The 26,759-nt window shown below is 41.3% G+C and overlaps 1 protein-coding gene across 4 annotated transcripts in view; it reads right to left on the bottom strand.

Moving 5' to 3' along the window:
* Positions 1–14,268: 14,268 nt before the first annotated feature.
* The window catches only part of NTM (neurotrimin), a 452,901-nt gene continuing 440,410 nt past the window's right edge, over positions 14,269–26,759 (bottom strand). Inside the window, exons 7-9 of one of the 4 annotated variants that reach the window (XM_019628243.1) lie at positions 26,237–26,272; positions 20,778–20,810; positions 14,269–15,893 (exon numbers count right to left, since the gene is read on the bottom strand). In XM_019628243.1, coding sequence (XP_019483788.1) covers positions 15,796–15,893; positions 20,778–20,810; positions 26,237–26,272 — 167 coding nt within the window. In that variant the 3' untranslated portion in view covers positions 14,269–15,795. The remainder of the gene's footprint in view (positions 15,894–20,777; positions 20,811–26,236; positions 26,273–26,759) is intronic. The other 3 variants (XM_019628244.1, XM_019628245.1, XM_019628246.1) reach the window with 3 other exon arrangements.

Below are 26,759 nucleotides of genomic sequence, written 5' to 3'. Positions count from 1 at the left end.
GCTGGCCGCTCACGCTGGCTGCTGGCCACACACAGTAGCCCATGGCAACCCACTGCCACAGGGGCTGCAGCCTACACTGACGCTGGCGACTCGTGGCAGCCCAGCTCCAGGTTGAGCTGTTGTTCGGCATCTTAGCTGTGGAGGGCAGTATCACTGGCCCTCATATGTGGGATCCGAACCGGGGCCCTCTGGCGTCCCAAGCCAGTTCTTAACTATCGCGCCACTCGGCCGGCCCCAGAGCTCAAACTCTTGAGCGAGCTCTTAACCAACTGAGCCACTCGGCCGGCCCTTTCTCTTATCTTTTTGATTGTAGCCATCCTAACATGTGTGAGGTGATATCTCATTGTGGTTTTAATTTTAATTTCTTGACGATTAGTGATGGTCACATTTTCATGCACTTGTTGCTATTTGTATGTTTTCTTTGGAAAAATGTCTATTCAGTTCCTCTGCCCATGTTTTTTTATAGATTTTTTTTTCTATTGAGTTCAATGAGTTCCTTATATATTTTTTTATTAACCCCTAATAAGATATATGGTTTGCAAATATTTTCTCCCATTTTGTAGGTTACCTTTTCATTTTGTTGACCGTTTCTTTTGCTATGCAATTTTTTAGCTTTTGTATATAGTCCCATTTTTTTATTTTTGTTTTTGTTGCTTGTGCTCTTGGTGTCATCTCCAAAAAAATCTTTGCCAAGACCAATGTGAATATTTTTCAATAATGTTTTCTTCTAGGATTTTTATGGTTTCAGATCTTATGTTCAAGCCTTTAATCCAAATAATTTCAAATTATTTTTTTTATTTAAAAAAAATTTTTTTTATTGTTTTTTTTAATTTTCTTTTTTAAAAAATTTTTTGTTGTTAGTTTCAGGTGTACAGAACAATGCAATAGTTATCCTTTTCACCCTCACAAAGTAACAACCCCCCTCCCGCCCATGTATTGCCCTCCCACCCCCGATATAATACTTATCTATTACAATTCCAATGATTCCATTCCCCCTCTCTACAATTTTTTTTCTTAGTGTTTTAAGATATGGCTCCAATTTAACTCTCCTTCATGTAGATATCTAATTTTCCCAACATCATTTATTGAAGAGACTATCCTTCCCCATCAAGTATCCTTGGTTTCCTTGTCAAATATTAGTTGACTGTAGATGTGAAGAACTATTTCTGGGTTTTCAATTCCATGGTCTATGTGTCTATTTTAATGCCAATTCTATACTATTTTTATTACTGTGCTTTGTAATATAGCTTGAAATCAGGAAGTGTGATGCCTTCTGCTTTGTTCTTTCTTAAGATTGTTTTGGCTATTTGGGGTGTTTTGTGGTCCCATATGAATTTTAGGAGTGTTTTGGATATTTCTGTGAAAAATGCCATTGGAATTTTGATAGGGATTTAAATGAATCTCTAGATGACTTTAGGTAATATGGGCATTTAAAGAATATTAGTTCTTCCCAGCCAATAACTCAAGATATCTTCCCTTTTATTTGAGTCCTCTTTAATATCTTTCATCAAAGTCTTACAGTTTTCAGTGTACACATTTTTCACCTCCTTGGTTAAATTTATTTCTAAGTATTTTATTGCTTTTTTATGTTATTGTGAATGGTATTGTTTCTTTGGTTACTTTTTAAAATATTTTGTTGTCAGTGTAAAGAAACACAACTGATCTGTATGTTGACTTTTTATTTTGCTACTGTACTGAATTTGCTGATTCAGTCTAAGTTTTTTTGGTAGATTATTTAGAATTTTCTATATATTAGATGATATCATCTTCAAACAAAGATAATTTTACTTCTTTCTTTCCTATTTAGATGCATTTTCTTGCCTGATTATTCTTGCAAAGACTTCCAATACTATGTGGAATAAGATGGTGAGAGTGGGCACCTTTGTCTTGTTTCTGGACTTAGAGAAAAATTTTGTAACCTTTGATGACTGAATATGATGTGAGCTTCTCATAGATGACTTTTATTATGATGAGGTATAGTCAAGATACCCAATTTTTTGAGAGTTTTTTCATGACAGAATACTATATTTTGTCATTTCTTTTGCATCTATTGAGATGATCATATGATTTGCATCTTACATTTTTCTATGTGGTATGCCATATTGATTTTTTTGCATGTACTGAACCATCCTGGCATCCCAGGGATAAATCCCACTGGATTGTGATGTATATGATCTTTTTAATGTGCTGTTGAATTTGTTTTGCTAATATTTTTTGAGAATAGTTGCGGATTCAGTCTCCTTTTTGTTTTTTATTTTATTTACTTGAGTCTTCTCTCTTTCCCCCTTAGTTTATTTAAAGGTTTGCCAATTTTGTTTATCTTTTCAAAAAAACTCTAATTTTGTTGATTTTTTTTTCCTATTGTTTTTCTGGACTCTATGTCATTATTTCTGCTCTGATCTTTATTATTTCTTTCTTTACGCTGACTTTGAGTTTAGTTTTTTTCTTCTTATCTAAATAGTTCCTTGAGGTATAATGTTAAGTTGTTTTTTTAAGATCTTTCTTTCTTTCTTTTTTAAATGTAGGCATTTACCACTGTTAACTTCCTTCTTAGAACTGCTTTTGCTGCACTCCATCAGTTTTGGTATGTTGTGTTTCCATTCTTATTTGTTTCAAGATTTTTTAAAAAATTTCTCTTTTGGCTTTATATTTGACCCATTAGTTGTTCAGCATTGTTATTTAACTTCCACATACTTGGCTATTTTTTAGCTTTTCTACTGTAATTGATTTCTAGTTTCATACATGTGGTCACAAAAGATACTTGGTATGATTTTAATCTTCTTAAATTTGCTAAAACTCATTTTGTGACCTATCATATGACCTATCCTCGAGAATGTTCCGTGCACTTAAGAAGAATGTTTTTCTGCTGCTGTTGGATGGAATGTTCTGTATATACCTGTTAGTTCAATTTGGCTAAAGTAGTTCAAGTCCAACATTTTCTTATTGATTTTCTGTCTGGATGATATAAATATTGTTGATAGTGGGGTATTGGAGTCCTCTATTATCATTGGATAGTTGTCTATTTTTCCCTTCAGATCTCTTTGTATTTGCTGAATATATTTAGGAGCTCCAATATTGGATACCTATATATTTATGATTGTTATATCCTCTTAATAAATTGATCCCTTTATCGTTGTATGATGACCATCTTTGTTCTTGTTATAGTTTTTTACTTTAGTTTATTTTGCCTAATATAAATATGGGTACTCTAGCCCTCTATTGGTTTCCACTTGCATGGATTATCTTTTTACATCCCTTCACTTTGAATTTTTCCATGTCTTTAAAGCTGAAGTGAGTTTCTTGTAGGCAACATATAGTTGGCTCCTGTTTTTATATCCATCTAACCACTCTATGCCTTTTAATTTTGAAAATTTAATCCATTTACAAGAAGAGTGATTATTGATAGGTAAAGATTTACTAATGCCATATTTTTAATTGTTTTTTGATGTTTTGTGCAATAGCTTGCTTATTTCTTTCTCCCTCTCTTACAGCCTTCTTTAATAAATTGATAATTTATTGCAGTGGTATGCTTTGGTTCTCTTCTCTTTATCTTTCATGTATCTATGTAGGATATTACTTTGTGTTTACCATGAGGCTTATGTAAAACATCTTATAGATATAAGTCTATTTTATGCTTAAAACTTAACTTCAAATGCATACAAAATCTCTATCTTTTCATTTCCCCCTTTTATATTTTTGATGTCACAATTTACCTCTTCTTATATTGTGTGTTCATAAACATATTACATTATTGTTGTATTTTTAGTCCTTTTTGCCCTTTAACTTTATACTAAAGTGGTTAACATACCACCATATGAAAATATTAAAGTATTCTGAATTTGACTATATACTTTCCTTTACTAGTGTTTTGTAATTTTTATATGTTTTCATGTTACTAATTAGTATCCTTTTATTTCAGCTTGACAAGCTCCTTTTAGCATTTCTTGTAAGGCAGATCTAGTGGTACTGAACTCCCTCGGTGTTTATTTTCCTTGGAAAGTCTTTATCTCACTTTCATTTCTGAAGGACAACATTGTTAGAGCATCTTTTGTTGATGGATTTTTTTTTTCTTTTTTCTTTGATCACTTTGAATAGTGCATCCCTCTTTCTTGGACTATACAATTTCTGCTGAGACATTCACCTTATGGAGTTTCCCTTGTAAGTTACAAGCATCTTTTTATTTCTTTTTTTCTTTTTCTTGCTTTTAAGATTCTCTGTCTTAATTTTGACAGTTTTATTATAATGTGTCATAGGGAATATCTCATTAAGTTGCAATTGTTTGGTTACCTATGAGCTTTGTGAACTTGGAGGATATCCAAATATCTCATCAGATTTGGGAAGTTCTGCACCATTATTTATTTAAATAAAATTTCTGTTATCTTCTTCCACTCTTCTCCTTCTGGAACACCAATAATTTGCAGATGGATTTCTCTGATGGTATCCCACAGATCATGTAGACTTGCCTTACACGTATTCATTCTTTTTTCCTGCATCCCAGAGTGGATAATTTCAAAGGTTCTGTCTTCTAATTCACAGATCCTTCTGCTTGGTTCGTTTTGATATTCATGGCACCTATTGCATTTTTTTTTATTTCATTCATTGTGTTCCTTAGAATTTCATGTGGTTCTTTTTTTATGATTTTAGCTCTGTTAAACTTTTTTTAAATTTTGTTCATGTATTGTTTTCCTGCTTTTGTTGACTTGTCTTTTGTGTTTTCTTATACTCATTGAAATTCCTTGAAACAGATATTTTGAATTCTATATCAGGAAAATCACAGAACTCCATGTCTTTGGGGTTGGTTATTGGAACATTATTGTGATCCTTTGGTTTTGTCATGTTTCCTTATTATTATTATTTTTTTAATATTCCTTGAAGTCTTGCATTGCTCTCTTAACATTTGCAGTAGTCATCCCTCCAGTCTTTACTAATTCCCTTTGGGAGACAAATACCTCTCGTTAGCTCTTCTAGGGATTCTGAGGTTTTCTCAGTCCTTCTATGGATATGCCTGCTCCATGCTTCTTGCTCTCTTCTGTGGCAGAAATCTGAAACTTATATGGCTTTTCTTGATCCTGTAATGCACCACGCCAAGTACCGACATCTCCTTTTTGCTTTTCCAAGGGTAATGCTGAAGCTCAAGTTTGTGCTTTCTTCCCAGCCCTCAGATTTGGACTGGCTTTCTGTGCCTGCTCACTAGCCATCTACCAAAGCTCACTGTTGCCAATATTGAGAGCTCGCACAGAAAGCTGGTCACAGGATGTGTGGATGGGTGTGAGTGAGGCATGCAAATGGTGTCCATGGGCCAGTTTGGGGGATCCATGGGCAAGATCATGGGAAGGCATCTTGATAGATCCTACAGTTAGTATGGTTTAGTATTCTGGGGGGAGCAAGAGAGAAATGGGCCTCTTTGTCAATGTTCCACACATCTGGGGAAGCTGACTCACTCACACACTCCTTTCCCCTGCAGGAGAAATCATGGGCTGAGAAGGTTTCATTTGGCATTCACCTGTGCTGCCTTTGGGGATGGGTTACATGGGTAAAGTCAAACTGTTCCTCTTTTTCTCTCCAAGGCACCCAAACCATATTTTTGGCTCTAATACTGTGCTGGTACTTCTCTGCTGGAAACCTCAGATTCTGCAAAGGCTCTCAAGTTTGTGGTTTATTGTCTAAGATGGTGTTATACAGGGGCTTTTGGACTGTGGCTGAGAAGGGCTGCATCCAATTTACAGTCCATAGCGATGACTGAAGTCTGTCTCCCTATTACCCAATACATAGGTGGGCAAGACTCCTCCTGGTCCCTTGGCATATGTTGCTGGATCCCATGGCTTCCACAAAGGCACTTTTGTTTATGGATGGATGCCAAATGTTGTTGAAGGGGGTTACAGCTAAGACAACTGATCAGTCATGTTGCTGACATTACTCCTCAAGGAACTTTTGAAGTATTGCAACCTGGGGCTTCTTTTGTAATTGTTCTGTTCATGTGGCTAATGTGGGTTATCTACCAGATGGCTAAACCTGAAAAATGTGCCTGAGTCCAACCAACTATTCTGACTAAAGTTAACCAAGTTGCTTTGATAGATTGATGCAATACATAACATAGAACTGCCTTAGATGTCAACTAGAAAACACAAAAAGACCTTGAAAATGATCTGGGCTGATGCGTAGTTCAAGGAACTATGCATCTCACTTAATGTATTAGTAATGCAAATTCCAAGTATAGCCCAACAAGATCAAATTTCTTTCCTTTAAATCATAATGTTACTCTCTAAATGCCTACTGTGAGCAAAGGGATATTAAAACAACCTTCAGAAACTGATTTTTTTTCCCAGATTGGTTCTCCTTGGATATCTAGTTTCCTAGGTAATCAGTGCAAAGGTAAACTGTACTGGAAAAATGGACTGGGGAAGAGAAAGGGAGATAAAAGGAAATGTATAGAAAAAAATATGACTAAAGAACACATAGATGAGGTAGGTTACTGGGTTACTTAGAAAGACTCTCTCTTTGGGCCGGCCGAGTGGCGCGATGGTTAAGAACTGGCTTGGGATGCCAGAGGGCCCCGGTTCGGATCCCACATATGAGGGCCAGTGACACTGCCCTCTACAGCTAAGATGCTGAACAACAGCTCAACCTGGAGCTGGGCTGCCATGAGTCGCCGGTGACGGCGTAGGCTGCAGTCCCTGTGGCAGTGGGTTGCCATGGGCTACCGTGTGTAGCCAGCAGCCAGCGTGAGCGGCCAGCAGCTGCAGTGAGTGGCCGTCCAGAAGCCGGCGACTGATCTGCCTCGCCCGGGAAGAGCGCAATGATGGTGTCAACTTGGGCCAGTGAAGCAACGTCCTCCACAACTAGATTGAAGAACAAAATGACAGCAACTTGTCTGTTCCCCTTTCCCAATTCCCCAGCGCTGTTCCCTTCCCCCCAATTCCCCAATAAAAATCTTTAAAAAAAAAAAGAAAGACTCTCTCTTTGATATTTAAGGGATGTGCCTTAACACTGCTGTGTTCATTAATGAAAACAACCTATGCTTCTACTCACAAATTCCAAGTCGATTCCCGTTGTTCTGGAGCTCAGATCTTCCTATGCCACAGATTCTACCCAACTAATTATTATTTTATATTTTTGAAGAAAAGGAATGATGAAACATTGATATAGATGCTCTTAGTGTGTCAGTGTTTAGCAGAATGATTCTATATGTAGCTGGGAAAAAAGATATGCATTAATGCAAAAATTATCAGGAGGTCAGGGTGTTTGAAAGGTTGCTAAAACAGCGGTGTTGCGGTATGTGAGAGAAGTGGCAGCAAACACTTAATGAATTTACTGCCCTTGTGCTGCTGTGATAAAGGGTGATTACTTTTGACTAGTGAATTACACTGTGGAATATTGATTTCCTTGTTCAGAACTAGGGCTGGACAAATGGTTTGCCTGACCCTCTCATACATGTGCTGTGTTGGTGTTAGCTCAATCAAATGCCTAGTCGATGAAAAAAAAAGTTTCACTCTTGGACGGGTGGCATTTTGTGCCCAGGACATGAGGAAGAAAATGCTAGTGAAAAGGGTGAACTATCCCGTATTCTGTCCTTACCACCTTAGGCCTAACAGGCATTGAAAACAACAACAGCAATAATAACTACCAAAAAAACAGAGCTGATTTGATTTCCTTGTCTCAGTGTGAGCTATGAGCTATTTGGCTATTTGGCTGGCAGAAAGAGTCAAATAAATGCACAAGCAGGTTTGGTTTCACCTAAACTAGTCTAATTGTCAGAATAAGGAACATATTTTGAGAAAAACCAGTCAGCAAAAAGAGTTTAGGTGTAAAGAGCTTGTGAAATCAGATCATTATGAGTTTTTGATTTCTAAATGATGGCTTTAATCCTTACAGGGGGCTCCTTGGGTTATTCCAGAAGGTGCTCTGTTTCTTGTTTATTTAGTTAAAAATCAAAGCATGTAGAATACAATTCTTATCAAGTATATTTGAGAAATGCAAGCAGCCAATAAGAAAAATCCAGGGTGAAGTTTCACATTAGGGTTTTTTAACGTGGATCTCACTGGTGAGTTTAAAATGGCCATGGAGCACCTGAAACTACCTAGAATGTTTTGTGTATTGGTTCTTGTTTGGATTTCTTTTTTTGAGAGTGTGTCTGTATGTTTTCTTCAAATTTTCAAAGAGTAGCCTAACATCTAAAGGTTTGAGAATGGTAGCTTTCCATCTTTGTGTCATGCCAGAAAAAAGGGGGATCTTTCTAGTTGAGTGAGAATAGACACCTCTTACTTGTCTCCCAAAGGCCAACACCTGCCCACAGGCTTTGCCTTGGCTTTAAATGTAGATTTTTCTTATTTCAGAAGATAGAGACAAGCTATAGAAGAGTGCAGATGGAGGTTCAGAGGATTTTAGAACTCTGGAGGCCTTCGGAGACCAACTTGCCCAACATACATTATACCGATTGAGAAATGGAGGCCCTGGAAGGCTCAGTGGTCGCTTGCAGATTCCGCAGCAAACCTGCGGCTGTGTTTAGGCTAGAATGTATGTTTTGGCTACCTGTTTCACATTCTATCTACCTATGCACATTTCTAAAGAAAGTGACGGAAAATTGACAAAAATAGCACACTCTAAATTTAATATGCAAAATTTGAGCGCACTTGCCAAGAACCCTTCTCACGGTGATGGGGGATACGGAGTCAGGGCCTTATTGCTGTGCTGTATGTACTGGCTTTCAACATAACAGAACACATGTGGTATATCCATGCACACACCCCCTCACACACCCAGACTCAAGTATAAGTTTTATCTTTTGGATTTTGACTCTATTTTACCATTTCATTTTCATTTGTCTTGCTTGTTAAATTCTCAGATGGACACTTAAAAGACAATAACTTTGTATTTAATGGACAGCCTCTGTTGCTGTACATCTTAGTTCTTGTCTGTCTTCCTTTCCAAGTGGGCAAATATGAATGAGAATTGTGGACATGAATAAAAAGAATGACATGCCGTGGGCTTGAATTGGTAATGTGAAAGCATTTATTTTCTTTTTCCTTTTATTCCCTCATCCTTCTGAGGTAAAAATAGGACCCCTCACCACATGTGTGCTATATGGCCTGTGCTCATTTTAACTTTATAGTGTATATATGAGGTATGATCAAAAGATATGGTGAATGTCTAAATTAAAAAAAAAATGACAGTAAAAGGCACATTGCCATTAATCCTTCTCAAAATACTCCCCCTCACTTTGAACACACTTATTCCATCGTTCTTGCCACTTTCTGAAGCAGTTCTGGAAGTCTTCTTTCGTGAGTGTCTTTAGTTGCACAGCTGTGGCTGCCTCGATGTCCTGAATTATTTTGACTTTGGGGAAGAACCAGAAGTCACACGGTGCCAGAACCAGTGAATATGGTAGATGAGGCTACACTGTAATGTTTTTATTTGACAGAAATTCCCACACCAGAAGCGATGTGTGACATGGAGTCTTGTCATCATGGAGGATGAAGTAAAGACACTCATGAAAGAGTACTTCCAGAACTGCTGCAGAAAGTGGCAAGGAGAATGGGATAAGTATGTTTGAAGCAATGGGGAATATTTTGAGGGGTATTAATGGCAATGTGTCTTTTACTGTAATACATTTTTTTTTAATTTAAACATTCAATGTGTTGTTTGATCACACCTCGTAAAGTAAGACATATGGCTTGATGACTCCATCTGATCATTCCATCAACTCTGCAAGTGAAGCTTTAGAAGAAACTGAAGCTTAAGAGAGTGACTGGGCACAAACACTGGGGGAAGGGACCAGGGCTCACACATCTTTCAATGCTAAGTTCAGGCTGAGATTTGCCCACAGCCTCTTTGGTCCTCAAGCTCTTCACTGGGGAGTTAACAATGAACACAGTCTAGAGGATAGAATGAAATGGTGAGAGGGACTTGGTGGACTTAGAACTGAACCAACAATACACAAATATGTCAAATGAGACCTGTACAAGCATTTCTGGGCCCTTGAGCAGTACACTTAGCAGGATGAAGTGATATGATACTTAAAAACCTTATTTGGAGGCCCCTCTTTTCATTATCATCTCCTGTTATTTTAAAGATGAATCTCGGGAATAACAGGTATCATCTGTTTTGAAGAATTAAGTAATTACAGTAAATAACACACACATACACACACACGTACACATGTACAAATATTCCTAGTGAGAACGCTGAGAAATTTGCCTGGTCTCAATATCTTTTATTTCTCCAGACTTTAAGATCTGTGGTAGTTTTTACTCTCTTATTTTACTTGTGTCATATAGAGAGCAAAGCTGAACATCAGCTTGGGACTAACATCAATTCTTATTCCAGAAAAAGCTATGTATTTTATTAGACAACACTCCTTTCCAAGGGCTACAGTGTCCATTCCTCAAGTTCTCCTTAAGGGGTGACTTCAAAAATCTGTAGAAATGGCACTTTTGATTGCATGTATTCTCTTCTTACAAGCCATTCTGGAAACAAAGACAATATTGGCTCTAGAACTTGCCCAGATTTACACCTTCAATTGTCATTTATCAAAAAATGCAAATTTCCCAATTTTTCTTGTATAAATCTTATAAAATCTAAAAAACTTGATAATTGAATTTTACAGAGTCAAAAGATCAGCAATTTTCCATCTTAACATCTTATATAAAAGATAAGGAAAGGGGACCCAACTAGCTAGTAATAGAATCTGGAACTATAACCTAGTTCAGTTCTGTATCCAAAATACTGCACTGATACTCAAAAATTCCAAAATTAGATTTACTGGAAACAAGGCAAATGCTGTGGCTGCAGCCAACTTATATTTCTAGAAAGTTATAAATATTCTTGCAGGGAAATAATTCACTTTCAAATAATGCTAACATTCCCTATAATATAGAAATAAAAGTCATATACTTTCACAATATGCCAGAAGCAGGTATGAAAGTTACTGGGAGGCTTGCAAGGGGGTAAAATCAACATTAAAAAAACTACAGCTAAACCCAGCCTCCTTTATAAAAGATAATGCAACAAAATGCATCAGACATAAATTATAAGAGTGATCTTTATTTGAACTCAGGAGTTAGGGAGTCTTTTCTACAGGAAGTTGTGTCATTCTAGTCACGTGATATGGATATGATACGAAACATACGGAGTTGTGAGATTCAGGGAAATGAGAATGAAGATGCAGAGATTCAGAGATCTCAGTTACTCACAAATCATGAGGATATTAATTTGTGTTTATTGCCTCGGAGGCAGATAGATTTGGACATTCATGGAAACACGATTTGAATTAATAGCAGAGAGAGGTAAGAATTAATACTTTAGAATGGTCTGATTGAGCAGTTATGGGATGATGACAAAGGAGATGCTACTGTACAATCAAATCCCAGTGAGCAAATTCTGAACCAAATTAGTTCCAGAATTTGGTTTTCAAAAATGCTGGAGAGTTATTATTTAGTGCTTCTGTCAGATACCACTAATCTCAATGCTTTCAGTTGCTTATCTGGTGAAGGCTGAATGGCTGGTGTGTGCATATACATTTGGCCAATAGTAGCACAAGAGCATGTAGGCTCATCATAAGCATAGACCATCTAGTTTGCCACGTCTCCTTTTGTATAGAGTTTTCTCTTCTGGTGAGAAGTACCTCAGATTTTTGCCATTATAAGAATAGAAACTTGTGGATCTTTTGCTGATTTCACATTTTATATATTTACCAAACAAATCCACCCATTAACGGGCCATTCCTGTGACTGATTAGTGTGATGATCTTGCCTTCTAAACTCATGGTTCACAGGTATAAGATGAAGATGGGGTCAATCCAATGAAATGTACTAAACCTCAATCAGATTTTAGTGCTAATTCACTTGTTAACTTATCTCCAGCTTGAATAACAGCAACTGTCATTTATCATCACCATCATCATCACCATCCACAACAACAAAAACAAACATTTGTGCGTCATTGATTGTGAATACAGCTCCAGCTTTACAAGTACTTGGACAAGTACTCACAATGCTTCAAGTTAGACATATGAGCTCATTGTGTAGAAGCATTGATGGGAAAGATTTAACTACAGGAACTTGAGAGGCATTGCACATCTGTGTGGCTGGAAAGGAGCAGATATTCTGTTGAAAGATGAATGAGATTCTACAGGAGTGTTTGGTTAGAGTGGTTAGGGCTTGAACACCTCCACTACCTCCCACCCCAAAAGACTATCATGAGATAAAATCTGCCAAACCTAAATCATAGTTCCCCCCCAAGGGGCATCCTAGTGTTAGGAGTAGTGGGTTAATGTTAAAATATGATAGTGACTTATATCTAAGTCTAAAGGGGTCCAGTACATTTGAAATCTAGGCCAGCTGGCAGTAATAGTCTTTCTTCAGTACCTGTACCAATAAAAATAACTGCAGGGAGTATTCAGGCTTTTCTTTACTTACTCTAATGAACACTATTTTGCCAAGCCCCTGTTTCCTGAGAAGAGATAGCCTGAGGATTACCCCTACAAGCTTCTATCAAAGCCATGTCCTCCTGGACTGAACTCTAAACCTTGCTGTGGGCTCTTGCTCATGGGCACTATAGCTCCCTTCAAAGATTGAAATTCAGCAGATCAGGGCTCATGTGGCACACCAAGTAGAAGATGAGAGAAAACCCCTCTTGAGGTAGGTTAGGAAGTCCTCTTATCTGGTGAACCCATCAGTCCTGGCAAAGCTGGTTCTCTGAGACACACTCTTGAATAAACAGAGCTCTAAAGATCCACAAGACAAGAAAAGATATTGAGATGGCAAACAGGTAAAATGAAGTCTTCCTCATGAATGTCACCTTACGAAGTTGACATTGTCCCTTAACTAAGGTGACTGACCAGTCACTCCTGGGAGGATGGTGATGGAGTGATCAAAGCATGCTTAGTTGATATGAAAGAGAAAGTTTTGATCAAATGGAGGTCATGCCACTGTGTTCTCTTGTTCCAACACAACCTAAGAAGCATATGTTTGCAGATGCCTTGGTGTATTTTATCCAGGGATGTTTCTGGGTTCAAATTTAGCAATATGGAAATTACCTGTGTATTTCCACTCTATTCCATATAACCATGATCTGCACCCAAATCCTCTGGTCAGTGTCTGTAGAAGTTCCAGGCATGAGAGTGCCTGGAGACAGATACACAACCCTTGTCTTTAGCAGTTCTGGAACAAAGGGAAGGAATGACATAAATTCAGCCAAAACCTATGAGGCTGAGCCAGATGGTTCCCAACCATGCTACCAGGAAGAAGTTGGGGGTATCAGGCACCTGCGGGTGGAAATGGAAGGGCAGAGGGGCACAAAAAGGAATACACAAAGTCAACAATCTTTTCTCAATTTTGCTAGTAGCCACTGGAAATAAATCGAGTCCTTTACAAATATTTCCTACTCTTCTCAGATGGAATTGACCTCTGAGGACATAAGTACAGTAGTAAGTCCTGAGTGTTTCAGCTCTGATAATTTCTGCCCCTTAGTAAATCTTCAGCTACTATTTAATTCCCCTCAATCAGAATAGCTTAGAATTAAATGAATATTACTTTGTATTAAAATCTACCTTTCCTCTTAATTTGTGGCTGGAAGCAAGCTTTGGGGAGCAGTCATGGAGGAAAGAGGGTCCTCAAAACACTGGTTGATGGGATTTGGGATTATTCAGTACCAACCTACTATGTTTCGAGGTGTGTGTGTGTGTGTGTGTGTGTGTGTGTGTGTGTGTGTTAGCTGCACTATGCTGCCTCCTAGAAATAATCACACGTAAAAGCCTGTCCCTAACTGGACTTGACATTTTGTCCAGGTTATGAGGTGAACTGTTTGGACACAAGTAGGAAGCTGCGAGCCTCCTCCAGGATCTTCTGAAAGCATTGGAGACAAAGTCCCTGTGATCCCACCCCACCCTCACTTCAGTTAGGAGGATGAAGGTGGTTTTTTCACTGTCCTGACTGTCATCAGAGCGCATACCACAGAAGGAGGCCCACTCACCCCATGGAGGGGTCTAAAGAGCAGTAGCTTGAGTCAAGAGCCCATCCCCCTCCATGTTCTTCACACCTGAGCCAGCCAGGCTCTGCTCCCCCTCACGCCCGCTCCCTTGAGAATGAGGTACCACACCAGGTGAAGAGGGACATGGAACACTTTTTAATGTCAAGTCAGAGACAACCCCTCCCTCCCCTAGCCCCCAATCCCACTTTCCCTCATCACATCCAGGACCCCTCCCCGAGGCCTCTCTGGTTCCCAGACTTCAGGGGAAGGAAAAAGGTTATCTAAAAACTGCATTTTCTTCTCTTTCATACACACGCACACAAACGTGAGAAATTAAATAAAATAAACCAAGAGGATTCAATTCTCCAGTGGTCACAAAGGCATCAGAGATTCCCATATGGGCTAAAGCAAGTGGTTACTGACTGTTTAGTTGGTTCAGTTGCTTGTTTGTTCATGATGGAGAAACAAGGTGCCTGTGATGGCCTCTGAGAGCCACACCTGGAAAAGATGCTGAGTCTGGTATTAGTGTTTTTTTTTTTTTCTCTTTTCACTTTTTATAAATGTCTCTGACATGTAAATAACCCAAGAAAATAAAATGGCAAGAGCTGATTACACAATTACCAGTAAACTCTATCATCTTTTAGAAGATCAACACACAGCTAACGCCATATACAGCATGCAGTAATGTCTGAGAGAGGACCCTGCTGAGAAATAAAATGGCTAGAACTCTAACAAAAAAAATATATGTATATATATATATATATGTATATATATATATACTGTATAATATATGTCATCAAAAGAAGCATAGCCAACAAACTCAAGATACAGTGCAGATCATCCTTCCATTTCTAAATAGCATGTAAAAGCATAGTACTGTCTGCATTAAATGCCAGAATAAGGAGAAATCTGTAGCGCTGGTGGAAATATTGGTTAAATCATATGTGTTTTTTTTGGTGGATCTGCCAAATCCTCACCAGGTGGTTAATGCCCGGTGTGTGGTCCACCAGTTGTAAACCTAGTAAAGAAGTGCACTATTCATTTTTAATGTTTAACAAACATACTTCTCTTCACCCCTTTCATTTGTGTATTTTTTTTTAGTTTTGTCTTATTTTTGCACTAAGTTCTAGACTCATATCAGAAAATATAATTAATAAAATTAATAATGAATCAGAATCCCTTATTATCCATGATGTCCATGTAGTAAAATGAAAAAAAAAATTAACAATATATTTTGTGACTGTTGATTGTGGGATTTTTGTAGCTGTCAGGCTGTCTTGTTTAATTTCCTTTTTATTTATTTATTTTTTTAAATCTGCGTTTCATAACACACACAATAGTGGCACAGTCTACGAAAGGGCCCGCAGTGGCACATCTGGGCCGCACGTCTCACTCTGTGTTCGTCTCTATTGGTTGATTGAATTGGGGGTAGCCGACTCCACAATTTTCCTTGCTGGGGGCACTTTAGTGGGCGGAGTAGCTGAGCCCTAGCCCACCTGAGGTCACGCAATGGAGCTTGCGGGGCGGGTCCAAAGCCGGGTGTGCGCTCCCCCCATTTGGGGAAAGAAAGAAAACTCAGCTGTACCTACATATCTGCAAGGCCTGCAAGTTGATTGATTTTCGATTTCCTTTTTAAACGTGTTTTCCCAAAGTATTCTTTGTTCCCCTCCCTCGAATTTGTTCCCAGTAGGCTCTGTGTCTCTGAATTTCATTTGATTATTTCTTATTGAGAAACGGGTTTGCTCTTGCTGCTGTCGGAGTTGCCGTTGCGGTAGTGTTGGTGGTTGCAGTGGCGGCAGCTTTTCCCCGCTGGGGGAAGTGGCACTCACATCAAAATTTGAGGAGCAGGAAGACAAGGAGAGGTAGCAGCCAAAGGCAGCCTGCCCTCCTCGACGTCCCATTGTTCACTTCACTGACTGCGCCTGGGCCTGTGGAGAGAACACACTTGTCATGAGTGGCTAGTATAAGAGGGAGTAGCCATTGCCTGGTCTGCTGTCATTAGGCCTCACCTCTGATGAGGCATCTCTCTAAGTGGGAGCATTCGCTTTTCCAGCTCCATATGTAGGGGGCTGCATTCGAAATGGACCTTCTACAGCCTTGATCCGATGGATGCACAGTATATAATGGGGAGCCCTCTCTTGCCAGGAGAGAACCTGAGGCTCAGGTTCAAATATGCTGGTGGCCACGACTCCTTTACTGTGTCTAACTAACATGGTAAGGCTGCGGTTCAGGGTCAAGTTCGAGAACAAGGTGGCAGAGTAATTAATACCCTACCTAGAACTTTGACAAAGTAAGACCCCACATCGTTTGCCTCATCACCCAACCAGTTCTGAGCACTGCCTGCCTTAAACATTCACGTAACCCTCCAGCTATTCCACCTGTTGTTCCAGGAAAGACCTATTGCACGCCACACTCTGCCTCCCTGCTGCTGCTGCATGGGGCTCAGTGTCCTTCTGTCAATCACTGCATGTCAGGGTAGGGGATTGGGCTTCCACCTGCAGCACGTGGCCTCTTCCCCATCTGACCTTCGTAACAGAAGACCCAGCCCAAGCATCACAGGCCTGAAAAGCCAAAAACAGCTCACGTGAAGTGCAGGAAGGAATAAGTATAGAAACAGGTGGCCTTTGACTGTGTCCATGGAAGTAAGGGGAGGTTTATGTGAACGTTGTGATGCAGGACCTGCCATGGAGTATGTCTGTGAGTGGGAGATGGATGGCGCATTTCAGTATGAGGCACACACCAACCTGGCCTGCTAACAGATGCTCTTTCAGGTGAAGCCAAACATGAGAGGCAAGGAAACTGTGCAGCCATAAAATTCCCCAGCAGCTTTCCTGTCATTCTGAAACATAAGTTTTTTTGCAACTTCAACCTGGTGGTCAAGAATGCCCACAACCAATGGAGCTATGACTCATGAACAGAACACACGCTTGGACGCCCAGATGGATTAGGTGCCCAGTGAAGTAGGGCACCTTCTCAGGCTGGACTTGCTCTGGCATGTCTGTTGTGTTGAATTTCCTGGAGATAATTAGAGTTGGTGTCCTCACTAAGCCCATGTCTTCACTGAGAGTGAAGGAACAAAGCCAGAACTTGCTTGTCTGACTTGGGTGCTGAGCATCGGAGACATTTCCAGCTAATGCAGGTCAGTATCAGACCAGGCTTCTGTGATTCTATGTGAGATTATTCCATCAAGTCCTAGAACTCTGGGCTTGGAAGCACTGCCCATATGATTTAATTTCTTAGACCTTTAGGACAAATCTTTGATTATGGGGCAGTGACTAAATAGACATGAGTTTGAAATGCACCATGTTCTCCAACCACATGCGTCCCTGTTGTCCGGGTCGCAGTATCCCCAAGGCCAAAACTTCTTGGCAGTGCAAGTTCTCAAGACGGGTAGCACAAGGGAGGCCTATGCTACTGTCTACCCTGCACAGAGGTAAACTTCCAGGCAACACAAGATTGAAGTCATCTGCCTGGAAGTCCCTCTTTATAGTCCATCACTCTGTTATCTACCCAGCATTCTTAGGGATCCCAGGAGAGAAACCACTCCTCAATGCCTTCTAGAGTGACAGGTTATGTTTCTCTCCTGTGAGGAAACCCTAACGCTCTGGGCCACTCCGGGATCCTTCTATAGCAAGACCTTTGTCTGTGCCTGGGGCTGTTTCTAAGACACAAAGTTTGTTTCTTAGTCCCCAGGACCAGCAGGCCTTTGTGGGAAGCAGGTTCCCTGTCCAGGCTGGGCAGAGGTAATGAGTGCATTCCATCTTCCCACGCGTGCATGGCGCAGTGATTCCGAATGCGATCTGCATGGCTGGCACGTGGTGCTCCTGGCCACACATGCATCTGTTGGTGCATGGCTCTTTTTCTCTTTCATCTCTTTTGTTCTCCTGAACAGTCACACACAGCTTTGAAATCCACTCCCCATTCATCCCAGCACACTCCCTCCCTCTCTCTGCCCCCCGGCCATGGCTAAGAAGATGTCCTGTGGTAAAAGAGAAGGGGAACAAATGACAGTTTCCAGCATTTAGATGCTTTCTGCTACTCCCCCGTATTCCCTGCTTTCAGGGCCGTCCAGGCAGTGGAAGTCTCCAGGGAGGAGAACGGAGAATGCCACAAGCCAGGCATACAGCCCAGCAGGGGCCTGGCTTGCTTACTTTGTAAGAAAAGTTGGAAAATTTTGTTTGCAGGCCAGGGACTCTGTAGCACCGCAGGGGAGGCAGCTGTGACTGGCAAGCAGCACCTCACAGGGTCAGGCTGCTCTGCAGGTGCTTTCTCTGGGTCCCATGTTTGGTTTTATTGCCAAGCCCCTCAGAGTTCCTTTGTGGCTGTGCTACCTGCTGGGAAGCACCACAGAAAGCTTGTATGGAGGGGTCCTGACATGTTGTCAGAAAACTCTCCCATAGAAGAAAGGAAAAGGCCACCAAGCGCCTCAGAGCCTCCTTTTGGTGTGCTGTTACTCTGACTGAGCTCCTGGGGCTTCCTGTGCTTCTGCTGTCTCCTGTTCCAGGCCAGTGGTGGGGGAGGGGGTGGCTGTCACTCACGGGATAGGGCCACATCCAGCCTGCCTTCACCCCTCCACACTCTCTCTCCCCTCACCCAGATCAATCCTTCTCTCCAGCATGTTCAGGAAACCTAACCTGGACAAAGCTGACAGAAGGAGGAGGACACAGAGGCAGTCCCTGGAGAAACATGGAGGTTCCACACGTCCTCTCAAAGAAGACCTCCGAAGCAGCTATTTTTTCAATTTCCATAAAAGTTTGCAAATTGAACTTTGACTTCTTGGGTTTATTCTTTATGCTAATTCCAGGCTGATATTTCTATGATTCCAAATTGATCACGCTATGAATCTATTGGATTCCTACAGCCTTCACAAAACTTCCCAATGACTTGATAGAACACTCCACATTTCATAATCTGCTTGGTTATCTGCCTCCTTAGCCTCTCTTGCTGCCATGTGTTCTTCAGTTTCTCCCTGTCCCCAGCTCCATACAACACAACCACATAACCACATGTCACATGCACTTACACACACACACACACACACACACACACACACACACGAGCATGTTCTCTCCAGCTATATTCTCTGTCCTTCTCAGCCTCACACCCATTGCCCCTTTGCCTGAAATCCTCTTCACCCAACTCATTCCTCCTCCTTGTTCCAGGTGCTGTTCTGGCCCCCAGTCACCTCCTCCAGGCAGCCTCCCTTGACATGTTGTGGTTTGTTTCCACAGCACCACATGCCCCACTATTAAAATGCCTACCACCCTGTGTTCTAATTCTCTTCATTTGTCTAACTTCTGTATTTCCTCCTCTGGGCTCTAAGCTCTTTAAGGGTAGGGTTTACGTCTAACTGGGCCCATGACAGGTATTCAATAAACATTTGTTGGAGGAAAGAAACAGCCAGAACATTGTGATGCATGTTGACATGCCCGCATTTACTTTGTCTCGGCGTTTTTCTTTCTCTTAAGATTCTACTCAAAGAAAACAAAAACAACAACAACAAAAAAACTCTTTTCCTCACTTGCCTTTTGTTTTACCTCTGTTTTCTGTTCCAGACACCCTCTCCCTCTTTTTTTTCCCAACTATTTCCAATAAAATCACTGCAAATTCCTGTGGGTGAGGGAAAGTATACATACAAGTAAAAGTAAAATTGCATGAATTAGGATTTCAGGCAGAGTACTTGCAGTTGAAAAGGTGTTCCAGCTCCTTAAAAAGCACTCTTATACTAGGTGAGGACTATTATTGTATCTCCATTCTGATATGTGAAAACTTAACCTCAGAGGGCTTAAGTGACTTTTCTAAGGTCCCTTGACTTCTGTCTCCAAATGCAATTTTCTTTCCACTAACTCATAGCTGCTGCTTTATGTGTCTCCATTCATTTGTAGACAATGAGGAGTGAATTAGAGTGAAGGCCCGGGCCTGGCCAACCTGGGCACTGGTTAAGGTGGGAAACACACAGGCCACTCCGCACTGACCAGCAAAGCACATGGAAGAATGCTACAACAGGAGGAACTTTTGTCCAGGCATGTATGGATCACAACATCCTGGAGCAAGGCTCTGCCAGAGCCTGTGCTGGTCAGAGTGACAGCTCAGCCCATCTGCCTAGTGACATGGGCCACACAGATGAGGCCTCTGTTCTTCATCCAGCCACACCTCTACTCCATGTTGGATGCCTTTGTTGCCTCTGTCTTGTTAGAAAGCTGTGGAGGCCTAAAGAGACTAATTATCAGGACAGTTAGGGTCCCAGAGAACTGTGATGAGTGCCAATTATCCATCGGAAACATCTGGCAGGAATGAAAGCCTCAAATAAGACACATTTTATTTGTAGCCAAGTGACACACACAAGAACCTCCCCCTTCCTTCCATTCTTCCACTTTTCCCTCCCTCCCACCACGTCCCTTCCAGTTGAGAGAGAGGGAGAGAGAGAATGGGATAAGCAAATGGCAGCATGCAAGGCCACGGTCTAAGAAGATTGTCGCATTAGAGTATCCATACACAAGGAAAGCAAGGAAAGAGGCAGGCCTGGTACAGAGGCACCCAGACGTGGAGCTATTCTGGGAACTGACAGGTGCTCATTAGTGCCGCCGGCAGAGAAGTTAGACTTCTGCAAGTGGAAGCTACCCAGGGAAAATGGGATGTCCTTGGGGATAGGTTAATCTAAATTGACACAGAGACAGTCCAAGGTCAGGGAGAGGCCCACTGGGCTGCTTTCTGGAGTTAGCTCAGAAGAGAAAGCAACTTGGAAGAAGACAGAGTTTTGCATACCCCGTCCTCACCAAGGCAGTAGCTGCCTAGGAAATAAATATACCAACCTTTCCAAGGGGGCAGGCCTGTAGTTTTCACTTCTAAAAGAAATTAAAAACAAGCCACTGTTAAGGGAGAAAGCAGTCAGAGGCACTCGCTTTGCTGTCAGGTGGTTTGAGGAATGGGCGGGCATTCCCAGCTCTGTTGCATTTGCCTCTTGCTGTCCTGACCACAGCCCAGCCCTCATACATGCAGTGTACCACTCCTATTTGGCTGGGAAGGCAGTTGCCATAATGGTTGAGTTGGAGAAAGTTATGAATAATGTTCAGATTGGAATGCTGACCCAAAGAGAGCCAACATAGCCATCATGTCTTAGCAGGGGACTCGGGTGTACTTTCGAGCCTGAATTCCCAAGCCAATAAATTGTTCTTTATAGAACAACTTTCTTTTTTTGGCCATCTGACCATCCCCAAATTAGTTGAAGTATGTAGGCCATAAGTATAAAATTGGCAGACACAAATGGCTTACACTACAGTAATTTGGACATAGGCGTCCATGCTATGTTTGAGGTGTTTGACTAGCATTAATGTGTGCATCTTAGAAACACTGCTGAGCTAGATTACATGTGCCAGAGGAGCCCAGACCTTGGCTCTTTGACTTTCTTGCTGAGTCAGACTATAGCAAGTTGGCCTAGAGGGCTTCATCTCTCTGTGCCAACTTGAGGCTATAAGGCCTGCTTCTATGCCATTACACTTGAACTTGTTGAGACTTGCCTGTGAAAATACTGGTGCTTCAGCTCCTCTCTGCTGACTAGACCATGAATGACCCCATTGTCCCAACTCCAAGTTTTCAGAACAATCCACAGCAACTTTTCTGATGGTATCAGATGTCTTGACTGGCCTGAAATGGTGATAACCTAATCTTTTACTTCCCTCTGTAGCTAGGGCCCTCTGCAGTTGTTCATCTTGGATATAAAGAGGATGAAAAATCCTTTCCACAATGTACCCGTATATCAAATCACCATGATGGACACTTTAAATGTCTTACATTTTAGTCATTTATACCTTAATAAAGCTGAAAAAAAAGAGAAAATGACATTAAAGTCTCCTGCATTGAAGTGATACCATTCCCTGTGCAAAGGTCCTCACAGGTAGAAGGAAAGATAATTTAGATATAATTCGATCTTAACTCAACTAAAGCATTTGACCAGAATCAGAATACACACTTGTGCATTCAAGCTCTCAACCTGTTGTTTAAAGGCATCTGAGATAGAATCTCTTTCTTCATCTAAGGGGACATTAACAACGTTGAAAAGCCAGTCTAAAAAAATGTAAATGGTGATCTATGATCAACGATCAAAGGGGTGATTCAGAGACCTCATGTAAAGTCAGGGTGGCAGGGAAAAGCCAGGAGTGCTGGTGCCCTGTTGTCTGTGTGTTTAGCAAGGACAGCACCTTGGGGTGATTGCTGGGTTCCAAAACCAGCCCAGAAGCTAAGAAGGGGAGATTTGGGAGATTTTCATGAACTGTCTCATTCAGGTACCACTGACTTGAGTCTCTCTGTACCAAGAAGGAGGGTAATTGGAGGGAGGGAGGGCAGTCTGAAGAGAAACTCTTGGAGGGATAAAGCAGTCACAGGCCTTTTGCCCCAAACCACAAGCAGTACAAGTGTAGGCTCTGCAGGATGACTAGGGCGCTGGTTTAGACTCCGCTGGAAGACAGACACAAGGAAGTGTCCTACTATTTGGTAGTTTGGCTTGTAACTATCAGAAAAGTACATAAATTGAAAGCATAAGTTCCAGTAGTGCTCTAGGTCCCAGAAGTAACTTTCTATAAGGTAACAATCTGAAAACAACTTCAGCTTAAGAATGTCCATCCAACTACAGTTTTTCCTCTGAATCGCCAACGACTGCTACTTGAAAGAAGGCCAACAGTCTATCACCCACGCAGGTAAAGGGCTATTTGACACTCATCCATGACTTGAGCTACTGTAGAACTTACCCCGGGGCTTCTCCAAGTAGCGATGGTTCGACTCTCTTAGTTAACTAGAATGTGATCCTGCCCTGCCTAATATCCCACCACGGGGAGGGGGAAATAGGGCCAAGGTGTTCTTTGTATTTACTCTAAACCCCTCATGGTGCTCTGTAACCCATTCCCTTGGATTTGGTAGAGATGTAGAAATGCTCACACCATCTTCTATGTTATGCTTGATGTGCTATCACTGTTGGACCCAGCTTCCAGAAGCATGTGTCATGCTTGAGCTCCTAAAGTGAGCACTAGTTATACGTGCAAGTCTTTGAGTTAAACCTTAGCTATCAAGAACATTAACAATCCCAGAAAATCCAAACCTGTATTTTCCTTACCTTGGGGAAAGAGCTTGACTGAAATTTGTGAACTTTTTGTTGATATATTAATGACAAGCCAGATAGAGTGGGAACAAAATATTCAAAAGAAAGAGTGAAGGTAAGAAAAAGAAAATAACCCTTCCCCACAAGAATTTCAAGCCAGTATCTCTGGTCACTCTATAAAGCGATCGTTTTGCCACTAAAGGCAATGTTTGTAGCTAAATCCAAGTACTTACATAAGTACAGGGCTACTGTTTTTCTGATTATAGCAAGTAGAGGAGGGTTAGTTTATGTCAGGATGGACATATAAACCTTTTAGAAAGAGGATAAGAACTTTTATTTTATTTTTTAATTTTATTTTATTTTATACCTTCTGGTATTTAGAAACACATGCCATAGAAATGCTAACTGCTGGATGGCTGGGCCTAATGAACTATCTTTAATCCTCTGCAGGGAAGAACTAATCATCTCTCCACTGCAATTTTTTCCTTCTGATACAGTTTACTTTAGTCCCCATTCTTTAATAAGTTGGTTTGATGGTGGCTGTGAGGTTCACAGGCATTAATCAGCCAACCTTTCCTGGCCCACTGATACCATCAAATCTGACTTAATGCCTAGGAGATAGAAGACAAAGGGCCAGTGGATGGGAAATGAACAGCCCCCTAGCCGCTGAGTTTGCAGTGTGGGTCCCTGCTCTTCTGTCTACGAGGGAGTTCGGTGAGGGATGGTGGCACATCCCTGAGTCCTTATTTATCATGGCAGGAGTCCTGCACCACCAAATATTAATACGGGAGGGTGACATGCAATTTGTTGTGTTTGCAAAAGGGGAGCAGAGAAATATTTCAAGGGTGGCAGAAAATGCTGAGGAGTAATAAAATTCTTTTATAAGAATCGTTCTAGTCCATCCAGATAGGGGGTGGTGAAATAGCTCGGAACTTCTCTTAAAGCCAAGTGGTCCCTGTTAATGGAAATCCATGCACGTGGCATTTCTGAGATAAGATGAGCATAACTTGGGATTATTCCCTGAGAAAACAGGTGGTTCGTTAGTTCTCTCTGGGAGACTAGCAAAGGAGGAAGAAGGAAGATAAAAGAACACAGATAAATGAATGAAATGCCCCAGGCGCCCAAGATCGGTTGTCTCTAAAATATTCCTTAGTCATACAAAAGAGTCCAACAACAATACTGAAGACCACATTAAATTAATCTAAATATTGGAATGTTCCAGATGTTTACTATCTACAACTTCTGCCCCTGACCCATTGCTTTATTCAATAAGAAGGATGAGGAGTAGACAGGATCCTGAGAATCAGGGTAGAGAGTTGGCGTACCCTTTCACCCAAATTCATAGTTGGCAGCAGAGCGAAGTGAGGCAGGACAGCTTCGTCTCAGCAGGTGGAGCCTGATAATGAAGTCCCCAGCTCCCGTCCTGTGCTCAGCAGCCAGGTAGTGATTTGTTTGATTCTGGCTGGCTTTGTTCTTGTTGTCTTTGGTGTGGGCCAATGCTCCCTCTATCAGTTGAGTACACCTTCAGTTAAATACTAACTCCTTAGCAACCACTACCTGTTTTAAAAGCTCCTGTTCCCTCTGAGGATGAAGAACTAAGTGATCAGAATGAGCTGAGTCACTTCTAAAAGCACATCCTGTTAGCAGTATCCTCTCAGCTCCAGTCTCTCACACTTCCCTTTTACCATTTATGTTAGTACTTTTCTAATGCTATTTTAGATCTGTGAATGTGCTTTGCACAGGCGTTCATTAAACATAAGTTGAATCATCAGTTGAACCTGAATGCTTCCACTGACTTCACTGTTTCTATTTCTTTGTTTCGTTTTCCTGTTTGTGGTTCATTACCATCACACTCTACATCATAAGGTGAATAATGCAGCCCTATTTTTTTTTCATGATAGAAGTATGTTTCTTTGTCTGTCAAACAGCTTCCTCAAATAATTCATTTCCTTCCATCTCTTCCCCCACCTTCCAAGTCTAATGCCATCCTCCAATGATTGCACAGACAGATGTGAATGGATGTACAGGATGGGTTTGGGCTGGGGTGGGATGAGAAAGGCCAGGGGACTGGAGTGGAACATGGGAAAAGCCATTCCCCTCATTGTCTTCACAGCTGCCTTCCTGCTGGGCTAGCTTATTGTCTGCACAGTCCTTAGGAGGAGAAAAGCAGCACACACAGCATGTGTTATAGTCTACCACTCAGGTTGGGCCCACTTCTGCTCAGATGCTTAGTTACAGTTTTAATGAATTTCTCACACTAGGTTAGTGGACGTTGAGACAATTTGAAGGACTGCGCAAGCAGAGGCAAGAGATGCAAGAGTCTTACATGGGGACGTGCTTTAAGTGGAGGAGGATGTAAAGGGGCTGGAGAAAAGGGCTGGAGAAATGAGCTAATGAGCCCCTATGATGTCACACTGAGGGACATCCCTGTCTTTCAGCTTGCATCTGGAGATTGGACTTTAATGATTCGAATGTATCTAACAGTTTTCAAAGTCTGTTTAATATACATTCTCAGTTGAAAACTGGAACAACTCTAAGGTAGATAAGGCAGATAAATTCCATTTTATAGAAGGGGAAATTGGGTCTAAATAACATTTAGTGACTTCCCCAGGAGCACAGAACTACTAAATGTGAAACCCTCAATTAGAACTCAATGGCATCCCATTCCAGACGGCTACTTACTGACCACTAGGTAGGCTGTGTCATACCTCCCTTCCTCGCTTGGAGAACCTCCCCTGGGACCCAGCTGATGCATTGCAGGGAATATTTGAATCTTCAGGTACCTAGTGTTTGCTTCTTTGCTGAGGGACCATCAATAGGAATCTTGTTAAGAAAATTGCTCAGTGGGTTGGAGTTATCTTCTAATTGGTTCAGACTCACTCTCTCAATCTTTTCCCAAGCACAGGTCTCTGGCTTTGAGATGTTAATAATGTTTCTTTTCTTTCCCCACTCCTAGCCCTTCTGGGAATGTGTGGGCAAGGGATGAGCAGAGAAAAGGGAGCTATCCTTGGAGTTTCGCCAGCTCCCAGTAACCACCTTAGCTTCCACTGACAGCCTCTAATCAGCTTTACAGATAGGAGCCTCAGGTAATGCACAGAGGAGTAGGGAAAGGGAACAAGGGAATGGAGGTTCTAGGAGAAAGGGGAGGGGGAGAAACCATAAAGCAAGGGGGATACTGACCTTGCAACAAAGTTGAGCTTGTAGGCTCATTTAGTTCTAAATCAGGTGAGGGACATACAGGAGAGAAAAATGAAAACAAACACATATATTATATACAGTAGCTATATATTTGTCATATATAGTTTGTATACTGCCTTTCACAAACATTTCTGAAGGAATGAATAAATAAAGGAAGACACAAAAACCAAAGGTGGTAGGACAAGATGCAGCATGAGAAACACTGAAGTGCTTTATGTTTCCATGCTTGGATGTGATGGTTGGGAAGTGAGGGAGCTAGCTACTTGTACGTTTTCCAGGGCAGATGGATTTACCTTTAGTTTATGCTGAGTTGGGTACTGATGTGGCAACAAATGTCCTTTTTCAGATGAGATTTCTGTCCCACATCCCCACTTCATTATTTTACCTTGGGAGACCAAGTTCAGGAACTTCTGCTCTCAAGGCACAATGGCAGGAACTAGGTACCCCCAGGAATCATTGTAATTCAGGATTATGGGAGCAGAACTCTCTGAGTCCCCTGCAATCT

Source organism: Hipposideros armiger, unplaced genomic scaffold, assembly GCF_001890085.2.
Source record: "Hipposideros armiger isolate ML-2016 unplaced genomic scaffold, ASM189008v1 scaffold_767, whole genome shotgun sequence".
Classification (NCBI taxonomy): domain Eukaryota; kingdom Metazoa; phylum Chordata; class Mammalia; order Chiroptera; family Hipposideridae; genus Hipposideros; species Hipposideros armiger.
Note: the sequence above shows the minus strand (reverse complement) of the source record. Positions and strands in the feature narration are given on the sequence as shown.